Genomic DNA, 16,815 nt, shown 5'->3' on the forward strand with positions numbered 1-16,815 from the left:
TGGGCCTGCCCGGCCCCACCTGGCTGCCAACAAGCTCTCGGAATCGGGTTCTGGGGTCACTCTGGGGGATCTCCGGACACCCACACACACCCTGATTGGTGACAGCTCCTCCCCACCATCGGAGTTTACAATTCCATCCGGGCCAACAAACTGACCTCTCCTTACCTCCTTCTACACTCACCCTCGTGTTTGAAAGTTGGGGTGCCGGCCTGGAGCGGGGATGGCAGGGCACTGGGGATGCTTCTGGCTGCTATGGGACGGAACGGAGTAGGGGGGCGGCTGGTGAGACACCAGAAACCGGAGGTCCAGTTTCTGGCGGGCTGGACCCCAAACTCCAGGCACCCAGCTTCCAAGTGAAAATCGAGGACGTGAACAAAGAGCACCAGAGGAATTAGTTTGCCCTCGTCTTTGGGACAACGCGATTTGAGGGCTACTACTATTCAGACCATTGTCCCGGGGTGATTGTGACTTCTTTCTTTTGGTATTCTGGAAACTTTTGCAAAGTTTAAGACCAGAGGAACACACGCGGCTCCTTGTGCAACCCGCGAGGTTCTCCCGGCCTGAGGAGGCGGAGATCTGGGGAGACTGGAGCCCCTGGCTCTGAGCGAGGGGAGGAAACCAGACGAGCTGGCTTCCTGTGGGGGCTCGGGCCTCGGACGCCCCGCGGACAGACGTGTCCTGCCCTGGCAGCGCCGATCCCCGCAAGGGGGAGGGGATGCGTGGGGGGCAGGGGGGAGGCAGAGACAGCGAGGAGGGGGCGGGGACAGGGTGGGCCAGGGAAGAGGGGAGGAGCGAGGGGGCTGGAGCGAGAGAAGGAAGAAGGAAGGGGCGATCGGTGGGTGCGAGCTGGCGCTGGAATGGGAGCCAAGAGCGAGTGAGCGGGGAGGGGGCGCGGGCGACACCCAGGTGTCGCATGGCGGGGTCCACGCGGTGACCGGCCTGGGAGCACAGCTTGCACGCGTCTGTGCTAGGGCACCCCAGCCAGTCCCCGGTTCCCCACGCACACTCGGGGGAGGCCCGCCCCGCCCGCTGAGCGCTGTTTTCTCCAGGTCCCGGGCCGATGTCCCAGGTGAGCGGTCCGTGCCTTCCTCTCTGCGACGCGCCCCATGGAGTCCCCAGCGCTGCCCTGGACCCAGGTAGGAGCGGGAATGGAAAGCGAAGATGGACCGGGGTGGGGTGGGAGGCTAAGAGGGGTTTTCGGGGGTGGGGTTGTTAGTTCTCTAGCGGAGACGCGGGCGGATCGCTCCCAGGAGCTTGGGTGGGAGTAGGGATGAGAAGTCTGAGTGTTGGGGACCCGGTCTTAGGGGGGTAGAAGGGAGTACAGGGCTAGGGTGAGGAGGCCGGGCCCGGAGCAGGCAGCCATGGCTGAGCGGAGTTGGCTCCAACTCCCCCAGCCCCAGCTACACACACACACACACACACACACACACACACACACACACACACACACTCACACTCCGTGGTGTCTGCCCATAATATTGGGATTTGTGTCCCAACCATTTCTGCCCAGTGTGTAAATATTTATGAGGGCCTTAGGCGGGGTGTGTGGCGGGAGTGGGGGGGGGCGGTGTCTGCGGCTCCCTTCCTCCCCTCCCCCAAACTAAGCAGAGTGTAGTTCGAGCGCTTTTTGAAAACTTTTGTTCCAGCAACCAGTGGCTACAAACCTGGCCCCTTCCCTCCTTGCTAGCTTCGGCTCCCTCCACCCAGTCTCTCCCCAGCGTGGCGCACACACACACACACACACACACACACACACAGAGTCTACAACGTAGGAAAGCGCCCCTTCCCCCACCTCAGAGGCTAAACTACCCTGATTCTCCCGGACCCTACGGACTAAGGAAGGGTGTGCGGGGACCTCCCCACCTAGCTTCCCAGCCCCTTGTCCTCACAGGCTAGAGCCTTCTCTTAAGGACGGCTCTATGGAAGTCCAGAGTCGGTCAGAGTCGGGGGTGAGGGGTGGGGTGCAAAAGTGTAGGCCCAGATTTTCTGACTGAAACCCCTGTTTTGGCTCAGTCAGAGACCCTGCCTTCCTCCCACCCAAACTAACCTCTCCCTTTCCTCAAACTGTCTCAGTAAGGAAGATCCAAGCCCGGACTTCAAACTCCCCTCCCTCATGGTCCTAGACAAGTCCTTTCCCCTTCTCTGGCCTCAGTCTCCACCCCCACCTCCCATGCCCCACCCCCAGCCTGGCCACTCTTGCTGGTGTGTCTCTTTGGGGACAGCTGCCTGTCTACCTGGCAGGCCCCTCACAGCTGTAGAGGTGGAGGATCTCCAAACACGGAGGGACGACGGGCCAATGGAGACGAGCGTGTCTGCGCTCTTGTCTTTGCCAGCCCTAAGTCCCTGGTCTGGTAGAGCCCTTGACTTAGGGCTTAGGATTCTGGGGACCATGCTCCTCCAAGGACCAGGCTCCTTCAGCTTGGAAGGACAGTGGGGAGCAGGCGGCTGGGAGGCCTTTGTGTCTGGGAACTTTCTCTGTCTCTCTTGGCCTCTCTCCCGCCCGCACTTTTCCATTCTTCCTTCATTTTCTCTGCTCTCTCCTCTGATATCTCTTTCCAGACCCCTCTCCGGCCTGACATGCTCTCCACCCAGCAGCAGAGGAGGGGAGCAAAGTGTGCCCGAGACAGGCTGCAGAGTCCAGGGGGAGCTGCTGGGAAGCCTTAGTCCTGGGCTGTAATCTGAGGCCCCCAGTGTCTCAGCAAGCCCCCTCCCCAGCCTGAGCTGGGCCAGACAATGTGGCTTTTGTAACACTTGTCCCGTTCTGTACTGTTCTGCCTGCTGCCCAGGAAGCCCAAACCGCAGGAGATGCAGCCAAAACCCCACGGATGCCTGACCCTGAGACCAGAAGCCCCCATGCTCCCTGTGCGCCCACAGGACAGGAGGCCACAGCACTGTCCCCAGAGTGGAAGCTGCTGGCAGGACAGCCAGGGTGTGACATGCCTCCTCTTTCAGGCGTCCAAGATGTGGACGGGGCACAGAGAACTCAGGGCAGCTGTGGTTGGGGCAGGTTTCCAAGTCCTCACACTCGAGACTCTCCCCCTGGCCTCCACCCCACCCATTCCCGAGAGCCCCAAGAGCCTGGCTCCCTAACCCACAAGATTTCTGCCTAGCACTGGGGTGTCACATTTCTATCCATGGCTCTAAATTCAATTTCCTGGGAATTGAAGCCCTTGGACCTAAAATAAAACTGGATTGAACATAACCGGCAGCTCAGATCCTCTCCAGGCCTCCACTTAGCGGCCTGGGTCTCTGACTAGTGGATTTGCTAAATGGACATCAAAATGGTCCACCTTCTCTGGTCTCCTTGGGCTTCAAAGCCAGATGCCATCCGTAATCCTTGATGTGGCCCCTCTTTCTCCTTCCCCTAACCTGGGGCACTGAACCCCAACACTCAGCCCCAGACATACAGAGTAAATACTGACCACCAAAAAAGGGAAGGAGATGAACAAGGGTCCGGTTTGTAGGAGAAACTAACACTTCATTGCCAAGTTGTCAGTAATGGGGCCGTGTGGAGGACCGACTGGTATCACCAGTGTCAGGGAAGGCTTTCTGGAGAAAGAGATGAGGTTTCGGCTAGACAGGGAGGATGGGAGGCCGTGTGGCCATGAGGAACTATGAAAGCACAGGTACTTTGGCCAGAAGCTGTTGTGATGACCCAGGGGCCTGGACAGGCTAGTCTGCCTGGAACACAAGACCTTTGTACATTAACTGTAGATGTGTGACAGAGGCTGTGAATGTCTAGTCATGCTGGGAGTGAATGTGAGGTTTCAGCCGCCACTCTCTGGCCTAAAGTCCTGGTCTTCTCTTTCCAGAGACAGCCATAGCCCAAAGGGCAGGGAGATCAGGCCCACTGTCCACAAAGACAATGCTGGGGGCCGGAGTCGGAGCCCCAGAACATGGGAACTGGCCAGGTTTGAAGTGAACCCATCCCACCTGGAAGAGGTTCTCCTCTTCCTTCCTGGTGGAGAACCACCCCCAAACCTGGTGGATATCAGACAGAGGGAATCCACAAGGTCCCTGCTGCTGGAGTGAGTCTCCCCAACTTTCCTGCGGGGCGTGTGGATTTAAATATGTTCTTCCTACTGCTTTCTAGAGAGACTTGCAGATCCCACGTTAGGGATGAGCATGGCTTGGAGTGACTCCTGGCTGGATTTCACCAGGGGTGCAGGACACTAGCATGTTTGAGGTCACTGTAAATTAAAGAATGGTGTCACTCTGGTCAGCTGGGTGAGACAGATGTACAGCTGGGTGGCCAGATGGCACCTGCTAAGACCCCAGCTGGGGACATCAGCCCCTCTCCATCGATGCCCTCAGCAGGGTCCTTTATGCATGCCCACGGTGTTCCCTCTTGGCCTTTCCCAACTCCACCCTTCTTCTGCCCCCTCTCACACCCACACGTCAGGAGATTCTCCTTAGAGGTACTCTCTGCTCCATGGCGGGACAGTGGAGTCTTTGGGTCGCAGAAGGAAAACCGGGCTCTTTAGCCCCTTGATCTGCCAGCCCTCCACCCACCTGTGCCCGGCTCTCTGTCCCCTGTGCCCGGCTCTCCTGTCCCCTGTGCCTGGCTCTCCTGCCCCCTGTGCCCGGCTCTCCTGCCCCCTGTGCCCGGCTCTCTGTCCCCTCTGCCTGGCTCTCCTGCCCCCTGTGCCCGGCTCTTCTGTTCCCTGTGCCCGGCTCTCTGTCCCCTGTGCCCGGCTCTCCTGCCCCCTGTGCCCGGCTCTCCTGCCCCCTATGCCCGGCTCTCCTGCCCCCTGTGCCCGGCTCTCCTGCCCCCTGTGCCCGGCTCTCCTGTTCCCTGTGCCTGGCTCTCTGCCCCCTGTGCCCTGGCTCTCCTGGCCCCTGTGCCCTGGCTCTCCTGCCCCCTGTGCCCTGGCTCTCCTGCCCCCTGTGCCCTGGCTCTCCTGCCCCCTGTGCCCTGGCTCTCCTGCCCCCTGTGCCCTGGCTCTCCTGCCCCCTGTGCCCTGGCTCTCCTGGCCCCTGTGCCCTGGCTCTCCTGCCCCCTGTGCCCTGGCTCTCCTGCCCCCTGTGCCGGGCTCTCCTGCCCCCTGTGCCCCGGCTCTCCTGCCCCCTGTGCCCGGCTCTCCTGCCCCCTCTGCCCCGGCTCTCCTGTCCCCTGTGCCCCGGCTCTCCTGCCCCCTGTACCTGGCTCTCCTGCCCCCTGTGCCTGGCTCTCCTGCCCCCTGTGCCCCGGCTCTCCTGCCCCCTGTGCCCCGGCTCTCCTGTTCCCTGTGCCCGGCTCTCCTGTTCCCACCTGCCCTACAAGTGCTGTTCCCAGCCCACGCCTGGGGTCCAGACCCTGACGGCCTTTTTCTTCCAGCTCTGCTGGCCTGTCTCTGAGCACTTGCTTCGCCCGTCCTCTGCCCCCCACCGTGACCTTCAGGAGGTCTGTCCCTCCATGTTCAGGCCGAACATTGACGTGAACTGACGTGGTCCCTGAATGGCAAACTTCCTCAGGCCACGGTCTGGTCTCTCTAGAATTTTTTGTTCCGTCCAGGTTCAAGATCACCAGCTTGTAGTGATTATAGGAGAGCCACTTGGGTGAAAGGGACAGAGACGGGGACTCCCATCTCCTCAAACCCTCTTTCTTGTCTTCTTCTCTGGCGGATAACAGAGCAGGAATCTTGCCTCTGTCTATTCAGGACTGTGCAATCTGGTGACCTCAGGAGAAAGTCTGGGAAACCGAGGGACTTCAGTGACCAGCTGCTGTTTCGGGCTCCCAGCCTTAGTAACACCAAATGATGCATGCTCCCTCGTGCCCACTGAGCTGGTGGCTCGGGGTCTTGGTTCCCATTGTTCTTCTCAACACCCCCACCCACAATGATTGTTTAAGATTCAGTGGATACTGCCTTCTCCAGGTACCTCCTCACTCACACACACACACACACACACACACACACACCAGCAGGCTTTTAAAGCTGTTTTGTTGTTGTTGTTGTTGTTGTTGTTGTTGTTGTTGTTGTTGTTGTTTGAGACCATGTTTCTCAGTTTAACTGCCCTGGCTGTCCTGGATCTCACTCTGTAGACCAGGCTGGCCTATAACTCACAGAGATCCTCCTGCCTCTGCTTCCTGAGTGCGGGGTTCAAAGGCATGTGCTACCAATGCCCAGCTTAAAAATTTTTTTTAAAGACTTAGTCTCATGAGGCCCAGGCTGGCCTTGAACTTGCTTTGTGGCCCAGGCTGGCCTTGAACTTGCTTTGTGGCCCAGGCTGGCCTTGAACTTGCTTTGTGGCCCAGGCTGGCCTTGAACTTGCTCTGTGGCCCAGGCTGGCCTTGAACTTGCTTTGTGGCCCAGGCTGGCCTTTAAGCTTTGGTCCTCTTGCCAGCATCTCTCAAGCGCTGGGATTATAAGTGAGTGATGCCACTCCCGGTTGGCATCACTCACGGGGTAAAAAAGCTAGCATTGTTTGAGTTTGTTTTTGGGTTTCGGGTTTTTGGCAGGTGCTGGGAGTAGCAACCATGGTTCTTGTTTTCTTGTCAAACAAGTGCTTACTGAAATACTGAAATACACTCCCAGCCCTCTTCCTCACCGAAATGCAGCCTTTTTTTTTTTTTTTTTTTTTTTGATTTTTCGAGACAGGGTTTCTCTGTGTAGCTTTGCGCCTTTTCCTGGAACTCACTTGGTAGCCCAGGCTGGCCTCGAACTCACAGAGATCCGCCGCCTCTGCCTCCCGAGTGCTGGGATTAAAGGCGTGCGCCACCACCGCCCGGACTCTGCAACCCTTTTTTTTTTTTTTTTTTTTTTGAGTCAGATCTCACACAAACGCCTCCCGCCCCTCCTCCTCTCTGCCCCAGCTCCCATGTGCAGACGGGGCCCGTGGTTTGCCCTGGGCAGGCAGAAGCATGCCCACTTAGGCCTGCAGTCCTCTGTGCCACCCAGCAAGGCCTCTGGGATCTCTGTCTGCATGGCCAAAGGGAACTAGGGGCTGTTCACAGGGTCCAGTGAGGTGGCTGGACACAGGCCTACTTCCAGCTTCTGATCCCCCCTCCCGATCCAAGTGCCCACATCTTCATGGATGGCTCTGTTCATCTCCCTCCATGGCTGTCGTCCCTCTGAGAACATCGATGTAAGAGAACATCTTGTCTCCATTCTCTGTAATGGAACCTCTTCCATTTGCAGGACCACCCTTTGTCTCCATTTCTCCATCTCCTGCTGGGGTGGATGCTGATCTCTTATCTTGGGCATCACTGCTGTTTTCTTCCTTCTCCCTCCTCCATCTCTGCAGCCCGCCTCCCCATAGTCCTGCCCATCGGTGTCTGGTCTCTGAGTCGCTTGCTCCTGCCTCTTCCTTCTCCCAGCATGGAGAAGACACAGGTGGAATGCTCGGAGACGACTGCCATCCCCTTGCAGAGCACAGCCTGGGGTCTGCTGCAAGGCAGCTGCGCCCCGGAAGTGTCCTAGCTCGGGCTTTACACCCGTGGCCCCCCGCTTTACCCCCATGGCCCCCGCTTTACCCCCAGCCCCGCCTGACCCAGAGACTGGGCTCTCAGACACCTCCCATCCCCTGTCCTTTCCTGGGAGCCCACGGGCCCTAGACCTGCTGCTGAGGGAGCTGTGCTTTGCCCGTGGCCTCGTTCCCTCACTCCGCCCACCCTGCCCAGAACCACTCTAATTACACGGGGCTGCGGCTCACCTCTTCCCCAGCACTCCTGCCTGTCTCCTGGCCTCTCTTCCTGCCTGGGGCCCCTCCCTGCTCCTCACCCCCAGGTTGCTCTCTGTCTCCCCTCCCGGTATCCCCTTCTGACCCAGTTTCTCCACGTCTGCCCTCTTCCTGTCTCGTAGCTGCTTCTCACCCTGGTGTGCCCAGGTCCTGTCTAGTCTTTGTCTGTCTTCTTCGTGGTGACTTCCTTGCTGGTCCCAGACAGCCTGTTGCTAGGTCTCAGCAGCTCTGCCTTCCCACCCAATCTCCTGGATTCTCTTTCAGCATCCACCTTGTAGAGCCCGTCGGTCTCCACGGCGGTCTCTTTGACTCCATTGCTGAACGGCCTGTCTGTTTTTTCTTAGACTGTGTGCCTGTCCTCTACCTGCTTCTCTCTATGCTGCAGGCCCCTGTCCTGATGCCACATACATGTACTCCCCCACGGACACTTACATGCCCACATGCCCTTGCACACACGTGAGTTATGATTCAGGAACTTTCATTTGAAGGTCAAATACCGCAGCAGATAAGGTGATAGCTGGGTGATTTGTGAAGGGACCGGAAGTAAGGAGCTCATGGAGTGCTCTGGCCTGTAGGTCGGACCTGGGTCTGGGCACACAGGAGGACACCAGGAAAACAGTCCTTCATCGTCTGCTTTTTTCCTAGCCCAGACCATGTCCCTCCTCCCTGGGCTGGAGGTAGCAGCAGGATCCACTCACCCTGGAGAGGCGTCGTCAGGAGAGGGCTCCCCGGAGGAGGTGGCACCCTCCATGCCCCAAGACAGCGGTCCTGGGGCTCACCAGGCTCTGAACAGCACTGACCTCGATGTTCTCACAGAAGCTGTGACGTGTAAGTCCCAGGGGACGGGGGCCTGGGGTGGCAACTTGCAAGGGTTGCCCAGGAAATGCAAACCAGGTGTGTCATCAGGAGTACAGGTGCAGCAACTCTCTACCCCGTCAGAGGCCAGGCTCCAGGCAACACCCTTCGCCTCCAAGAGAGAGAACCGGTGTGCTGGGCAGGACAAGACGCTGGAACACGATACAGCGTACCCTTCAGGGCAGGACCCGGGTGCAAAGGAAAGAGAGAAGCCCCAGATGCTCTGGGGAGAATAGAGCGAAATCCATCTTCTTTAGCAGGCCTGGCTGGAGGTCTGCATGGCGCCCTGGGAGCCAGACACACAACTGTTGCCTTCCCTGATGGCGTCTCAAAGCAAATTCCCTGTCTTTGAATGAGCTTGAGGGCTTTCCTAGAGAGGCTTCACCGTAGATGGGAAACTGAGGCACAGACCCAGACCAGACCAGGACACAAGCCTGGCACTCAAGTCTCCTGGCCCCACTCTGCTGTGCCCACCTGCTTTGTTGGCATAAATAATATGCCTTCCGCACTTCTAGCGAGGGCATCTGGGGCCAAGCTGGACAGCCTGGAAGTAGGGTTCTTGACTCCCCTGAGAGCAGTGTCTTCCGTCTTCTGCATGCACGCGCACGTGTACACACACACACACACACACACACACACACACACACACTCACGAGAAAAGGAGGTCACGGCCGTGGCCACAGGGAGGGGCCCAGGTGAGAGTGGGACAGACACCCCTGTGTCTGTGGCCTTGAGTGTTTGCACTGTGACTCAACACCACCCCCACCCCTTGGCCACCCCACAACCGAGGCCACAGGCGAGCTTTGTGTCTGCAGAACCTCCCAGGGCCCTGGGCTCACCACAGACTCCCTCCCTCTGGCCACTGTGCCCATGTTTAGGCAGCAGGACAAGGGACAGTGAAGCTGGCCAGAGGCTCAGCCAGTCTCCTCCGGAGCCAGGATGATTCAGGCCTGGCCACTCCTGTGGCTTTACTCCCGCTTGCCAGGTGCGGGCTCCAGCCATGCCTTGCCCCCGCCCCAGCATGGCACCTCTGTTTCCCAGCTTGTCACTGGTGGTGTCCTCCCAGACTCCAGACCCCTCTCTGTACTTCCTAGCTGTGGAATCTTCTGTGAGGACCCGGCAGGGCCTCAAGATTTTTCATCTGAGAAATGTGCCAATAACAGACTGCTTGTGATGTTTAGAGACATTACTCATAAACTCATCTTAGTACACTGTCTTGACCCTAATACCTACTCAAAATGTGTTAACTAACTACTTCTTATAAGAAGTATGAGCCGGGCAGTGGTGGCGCACACCTTTAATCCCAGCACTCGGGAGGCAGAGCCAGGCGGATCTCTGTGAGTGCGAGGTCAGCCTGGACTACCAAGTGAGTTCCAGGACAGGGACCAAAACTACAGGGAGAAACCCTGCCTCAAAAAACCAAAAACCAAAAACAAAAAAAGTATGGCATCTTTCCTCAGTCCCTCAGTTCCCTGCCTCTGCCCTGCCCCTTGCCTGTCTGTCCTGAGCCCAGCTGGGAACCTCAGGTCAGCCCCACTTCTGCGATTTACCAGCTGTGTGGCCTTGGGAAACTTACTTTCCACCTCCTGAACTTTGTTTCCTCATCAGGGAAAAAGATAGTGGTCCAGGCATGGTGGTCTACACCAGTAATCCCAGCACATCGAAAGTGGAGACAGGAGGATGAGGGACTTGAACTCCTGTTCAAGGTCATCATCGTCAGCTACAAAGCCAGTTTGAGTCCAGCTTTGGCTACAAAAGACTAGGGGAGGGGGAGTCTTATAAAGAGGATTCCATGAGAAAACAATTAGAAAGTATTGGGGACAGTGACCGTCACACAGTGAGTGTTCAAGGGACAGTGACCGGCACACAGTGAGTGTTCAAGGTCAGTGACCGTCACACAGTGAGTGTTCAAGGGACAGTGACTGGCACACAGTGAGCGTCCAGCCCCCCAGTCCAGAGCGGCACTGAGGCCACCTTCCTCTCTCCTGATCACCCCTGACATCCCCTCCTGCAGATTGTGAATCCACGACTCAGCCTGGAGAGGTGAGGGCTCTAGGACCCAGCTAAGGGAATGGAGATGCTCCTTGTTTGCAGGAGGCATTCAGCGGGGGGGGGGGGGGGGGGGGGGGGGGCAGACCTCTGTGACCCCTTCTTACACCCCCTACCAGCATAACACACATACCCTCACCTCCTGAGACTCAGGTGGAGCAGCCTTGGAGTGAGATGTAGAAAGCATCTGAGGGCTTGGGGGCATCCCCAGGCTCAGCTTCCTAAAACGGGTTGCTTGGACTAGGAGGGTAACGGGCCCTCCTGGAGGTCTCTCTCCACACAGCTCTTCTTCTGCTCCCCGCCCCCCCCCCCACACACACACACCTTGACCCAGAAGCCTCTCCGTCACTCTGCCCACAGCAGCAGGGCAGGATGGGACTGCGCAGGGCTGAGGGCAAGAAGCAGAAGGGGCTGCTGTGAGGGGCCCTGGAGTCCAGGGCCAAGCATGCCTTTCCAAACAGATGTTCCCAATAAGTCACCCAGCAGCACCAAGGGCGGAAACAGCTGGGGGTCTGGCACAGGCCGAGGCGACGGTTAACTGATTCACTGCCACCTTAAGCAACCGCAGCCAACAGAGTCTCCCCGACCCCACCATTCTAACCCAGATCCCAGAGCCTAAAGCAAGAGAGATTTCATGTGGAGTAAGAAGGTGGGGTCCAGCCCCTGCTTTGTACCTTTGGTTTTGGTTTTGGTTTCTCTGTGATGAGCCCTGCAATGGGAGTTGGGAGCTGAGCCCCAGTCTCCAAATGTCCCACGGTGTCACTCTGGGTTAGTCATTTCTGCTTCCCAGGCCTCAGTTTCTCCACATTAAAGGACACAGGCAACTAAGAATGAAGCAGGCGGGATTCAAACCACTGGAGGATGACCACCCTTTGTCTCCATCCCTCCAGGCCAGCCTCAGGGGAACCCCTTAGGCTGCACCCCACTACTGCCAAATGGCTCCGGCCACAAGCACCCCTCGGAACTGGGCAGTGCCAGGAGGCCCCAAGGCCCACCGGAAGTCGCAGGCGCACCCACCTCTGGGCAGCCAGGCCGGGAGGAAGAGCAAAGGCAGCCCTCGGTCGGCTTCCCAGGTCCCGCTGCAGGCACAAGAAGGTAAGACCCCTGCCATCCCACAGCCACAGACAGGCAGCGTCACCCGCTGCTGCTTAAGAAATGCATAGCTCTGTGAGTTCGAGGCCAGCCTGGTCTACAAAGCGAGTTCCAGGTCAACCAGGACTGTTACACAGAGAAACCCTGTCTCAAAAAAAAAAAAGAAAGAAAAGAAAAAGAAAGAAAGAAAGAAAGAAAGAAAGAAAGAAAGAAAGAAAGAAAGAAAGAAAGAAAGAAAGAAAGAAAGAAAGAAAGAAAGAAAGGCCTAGCTCAGCTGGACACAATGCTTCATGCCTACTGGCTCAGCACTTAGGAGGATGAGGCAGGAGCATCAAGGCCGTCCTGGGCTACATAACAAGACCCTGTCTGGAGCAGCAATAAGCCAGGTGTGGTGGCCCACACCCCTGCAGTCCAGCACTCGGAGACTGAAGTAAGATTGACGTGACCTGAGTTTACTTCCTGGTATCCACATGGTGGATATGCTGACTCCTCCAAGTTGACCTCTGACCTCCACATGTATGTGGGGTGTGTGTATCGAAAGGTAGACCTCCAGCCTCCAGTGAATCATCCATGGGGCCCAGGGAAAAAGCAGCTGGAGGCTGGGCAGAAGCCAAGGGGGAGGTTGATACAAGGGGTCCAGGAGCCTGGCTCAAAGGCGCTCTTGACGTCCTAGTAGCTCAGTGGCAAAGTACACCGTGTTGGTGAAGTGACCTCTGTCCCAGCCTGACTCTCTCAGGCTCTCTGACAGAAATGTAGCCACCGGGGCTGATCCAGCTTAAGCCACTTTATTTCTAGAATCAGAAAACTTTCACCGGGGGGGGGGGGGGGGGGGGGGGGGGGGGGGGTTGTGGGGCACGTGCTTAGCATGCACACCGCTCTGCTTTCCATCCCCAGCACCAAAGAAAATGAAAAAAAAGTCCTTTAGGAGTGGACCATCTGTTTAGTCAAAGCAAAAGGAGAGAATAAAATGATGCTGAGCTGCAGGTGTGGGTGGGGTGGGGGTGGGAGGAAGTGGGGGCACCTACTCATGTTGGGGGACCCTGGCCTGGCCCCCTGCGAGTAGGATTCAATGTTTGCTGTTTTTAAGATTTGTTATTTTATGTGTATGAGTTTTGCCTGCACGGATGTGTGCGCACCATGGGTGTGCCTGGTGCCCTCAGAGGCCAGAGGGGGTGTCAGATCCCCTGGAACTGGAGTTATGAATTGGTTGAGAGCCGCCATGTGGAAGCTAGGAATCCAGCTGAATGGACTCAAACCCAGGTCCTCTGCAAGAAGAGCAAATGCTCTTAACCACTGAGCCAGTCTTTCTAGGGTGGGCCCTGCCCCCCCCCCACCTCCCCACCTCCCCCCACACCCCCGAATCTGCTAAGTAAGGCATTCTGAAACCTTCTCACCCCTTGGGGCAGATTCTGCCCCAAGTATTTTATGACAGGCAGCCATTCACTTAACTTGCTCTGGGGAAGGTGGGGAGGAGGCGTGGCTAGGTGGTAGAGCACTTGTCCAGCATGTTCGAGGCCCTGGGTTCAATTCCAAGGAGTGCAAGAGAATAAATAATAATAACAACTGTGGGTTCTGGGCATCTCCTACATGCTAGTTACCTAGCCCACGCCCTCAGTGGGCTCTCAGGAGAAGGGCACACATGGGATCATTATCCACGTGACAGGTGCAGGTATAGAGATTGTATTAGTGTGGGAACAGCCACACCAGTGCGAGAGGCTGAGACGGGGATCCAGGTAGGGAACATGAACAGTGTTTGATGTGCTTGGCATTGGGCAGGCTGACTGGGACTCCAGGAGGCAGGGACTCTGGGAAGGTTTTTATTAACTATACCAATTATGTTGAGGGATGCAAAGACCACCTGCTGACACACGGGATGGCTAGGATGCACCAAGGATTTAATACTGCAGTGACTTATCACATTCGCATTTGAAGAGAACTACTGGATCCATTTGGGGCATAGATAGAAGACCTGACTGCCACACCGGATGCTGGATAGCATCCATCGGCAAAGTGTAGCTGTGGTGGGTCGGGCTGGTGTTCTGTCCCCTGGCCTGGCCCTCAGGAGGGCTCCCTGCCCAGCACTCAGCAGGGAGAGCTACAGGCCGCCAGTTCAACTGAGTGCCGCTGTGTCCACTTTGTGTAGCCCAAGCTGGCCTCAGATCCTCTGTGTAGCCGACGATGACCTTGAACTTCTTTTTTTTTTTTAAAAAAAAAAAAGATTTATTTATTTATTATGTATACAGAGGAAGGCGCCAGATCTCATTACAGATGGTTGTGAGCCACCATGTGGTTGCTGGGAATTGAACTCAGGACCTCTGGAAGAGCAGTCAGTGCTCTTAACCTTTGAGCCATCTCTCCAGCCCGACCTTGAACTTCTGATCCTCTTGCCTGTACCTGCCACGAGCTGAGGTTACAGATACCCACATCTACAACTGTACACAGTGCTGGGGCAGGACTCGGGACTGTGTGACCGACCACACTTAGTAGGGAAGCGTTCTACTGACTGAGCCACATCCTGTTCTAGGGACATGTGGCACATCTGTGACCATGACCGACCCAGGTGACTGCCCTGGCAGAACCTGTGTCTTAGTCAGGGTTTACTATTGCTGTGAAGAGACACCATGACCACGGCAACTCTTACAAAGAAAACATTTCATTGAGGGAGGCTCACTTACAGCTTCAGAGGGTCAGTTCATTATCATCATGAAGGGGAGCAAGACAGCGTGCAGGCAGACAGGGTGCTGGAGCTGAGAGGGCTACATCCCGCAGGCAACAGGAAATCGACTGAACAGTTCCACTGAGGGAAGCTTGAGCAAAAGAGACCTCAAAGCCCGCCCCCACAGTGACGCACTTCCTCCAACAGGGCCACACCTCCTGATAGTGCCACTCCATTGGGGGCCATTTTCTTTCAAGCCGCCACAACCTGGCAAGGGTGAGATGACCATCTGCTCAAAGCCTTTCGTGCTAGGAAGACAGAAGTGTGCCAGAGGGTGGTGAGGGGTGTGCCAGGGTGAGGAGAGTTCTCCTTTCTACTGGGCAGGGGCAGTGGAGCCTGCTGGAGAGGTGAGTTTTGGAGAAATAAGGAGAGAAAGGAGTGAGACTATTCCAGACAGAGAGAGGGGTACCCACTCGGCTGTGCTTGGCTGGGGTTCCACCAGAAGGTCAGTATGGACAGAGCAGAGTAGAAGGTGTGCAGGAATAGTCAGGAGAGGCGGCTCACCAGCCCAAGGGCCACCAGGAACCTAAGCTGCTCCCTGGAGGGAGTCCGTGATGCTCTGAGTGGGATCTGATACAGCCTCTGGTTCAGTTTTAGTTTTTCAGTCTCTATTTTAAAGGTCTTCCTGGCTCTGGGACAGGCAACAGATTGGTGAGGTACAGCCAAAGGCAGAGTGTGGAGCTTAATGAGTGAGGGGTGAGCAGAATTCTGGATTGCATATTGTTGTTCATTTGTTTCATGTAGCCCAGGCTGACCTCAAACTCACCAAGTAGCTGAGGATGCCCCTGAACTGCTGATCTTCCTGCTCCTGCCTCCCAAATACTGGGATTACAGGTGTGCACCACCACGCCCAGTTTCTGCACTTTGGGGAATTGAACTCAGGGCCTCCCGCATGCTAGGCAATCACTCTATTAACTGAGCCGAATTCCCAGCCCTTTGGATATATCTGTAAGTGGCTAATCTCTGTACCTCGGTTTCTTCATCTGTAGAATGAGGCTAATTACAGCCCACATCGTAGAGTTGTTTTGGGAACCTTAGGAGGGTGTACTTCCTGCACGGCACTTATGACAGGGCCCGGAACACCTCCTCACCCCAGTTTGTTAAATACATAATCAGAGGGCAGGGACTCCCGGTGCAGGCTGCCTGGGATCCTCCAACCCCACTCCACTTTGCTCGCCTCCTGTCCCTCTAAAGACACGGGGTGTCCCCACGAGCTCACCCCAGAAGCTGGGTGGCACTGTAGGCGCTCAGCCGCTCAGTCGGACTGTTGGGGCTCCCTTGCTGGCGCCTCTCACTCGCCTACCCACTGCCCACAGATTGCTGCGTCCACTGCATACTGTCGTGTCTGTTCTGTGAGTTCCTGACGCTCTGCAACCTCGTCCTGGACTGCGCCACCTGTGGCTCCTGCAGCTCAGAGGACTCCTGCCTCTGCTGTTGCTGCTGCGGCTCCGGCGAGTGCGCGGACTGTGACCTGCCCTGTGACCTGGACTGTGGCATCGTGGACGCCTGCTGCGAATCGGCAGACTGCCTGGAGATCTGCATGGAGTGTTGTGGACTCTGCTTCTCCTCCTGACGCCCCAGAGCGGCCCCAGAGCTGTCACACAAAGCCTGACACCTCCCCTGACCCCAGGGCCCCCTCAGAATCCCAGCCCAGATGTGAGAAGGCGGGGTGGCCCAGGAGCCATCTCAGCCACGGGACAGGTCTGTAACAGACACGCCTGCTCTCCTTGATGGGTGACCAGGAACACGGCATCTAGAACCTGGTGGGACAGACCCAGTTAGCCGCCAGGACTCAGAACACTGTGAAAGGTAGGGGTGGGGGGTGGATGGGAGGCCCATGTCCTTCTCTACCTCTCTGCTCCAGGTGCCCACCTCCCTCTGCTAGCCCAGCTTGGAGGACAGAAAATGTGAAAAGACACCTGCCCGGCCCACTGCCCGGCCCCTCCCCTCCCCCCCGGCTCATTTAGACTCTTGTAGGGGCCTGACCCATATAGCGACCCAAGAGAGTGGGGCTTGGGGTGGGGGTGGGGTGGGAGGGGGACAGAAAGGAAAAGACTGGAAGTGGGGGAGGGGGAGGGCCTGTGCTATCCGTTGCTGTAAATAAAGATATCTGTTCAGTCTCCACTTTCTTCGGGACTTGCGACAAAGTGTGGGGACGTAAATGCTCCAAAGCAAACCCTTCCCGCCGGCCCCTTGTATGGGCCCCGGATGGGCTGGTAAGTAAAACACTCACCACACGAGCGTGAGAAATTGGCTTTGACTCCCCAGAATCCACATAGAAGATGAATGTAGAAACCCATGTCTGCCATTCCAGCTCCTACAGCAAGACAGAAGGCAGACAGGAGACTCTCGGGAAGCCTGAAGGCCAGTTGTCACACAAGAAATTGTTTCGAGGGCTGGAGAGATGGCTCAGAGGTTAAGAGCACTGGCTGTTCTTCCAGAGG

The 16,815-nt window shown here is 56.9% G+C and overlaps 1 protein-coding gene across 1 annotated transcript; it reads left to right on the top strand.

Annotated features, from left to right (window-relative positions):
* The first annotated feature begins 798 nt into the window (after window positions 1-798).
* Mdfi (MyoD family inhibitor) lies at window positions 799-16,495 on the top strand. The gene is given in 6 exon segments (XM_042266059.2): window positions 799-835; window positions 1,050-1,136; window positions 8,305-8,487; window positions 11,454-11,538; window positions 11,540-11,658; window positions 15,688-16,495. Coding segments are annotated over 5 exon segments (720 nt in total). The 5' UTR covers window positions 799-835; window positions 1,050-1,060; the 3' UTR covers window positions 15,945-16,495.
* The last annotated feature ends 320 nt before the right edge of the window (window positions 16,496-16,815 follow it).

This window comes from Peromyscus maniculatus, chromosome 21 (assembly GCF_049852395.1).
Source record: "Peromyscus maniculatus bairdii isolate BWxNUB_F1_BW_parent chromosome 21, HU_Pman_BW_mat_3.1, whole genome shotgun sequence".
NCBI lineage: Eukaryota > Metazoa > Chordata > Mammalia > Rodentia > Cricetidae > Peromyscus > Peromyscus maniculatus.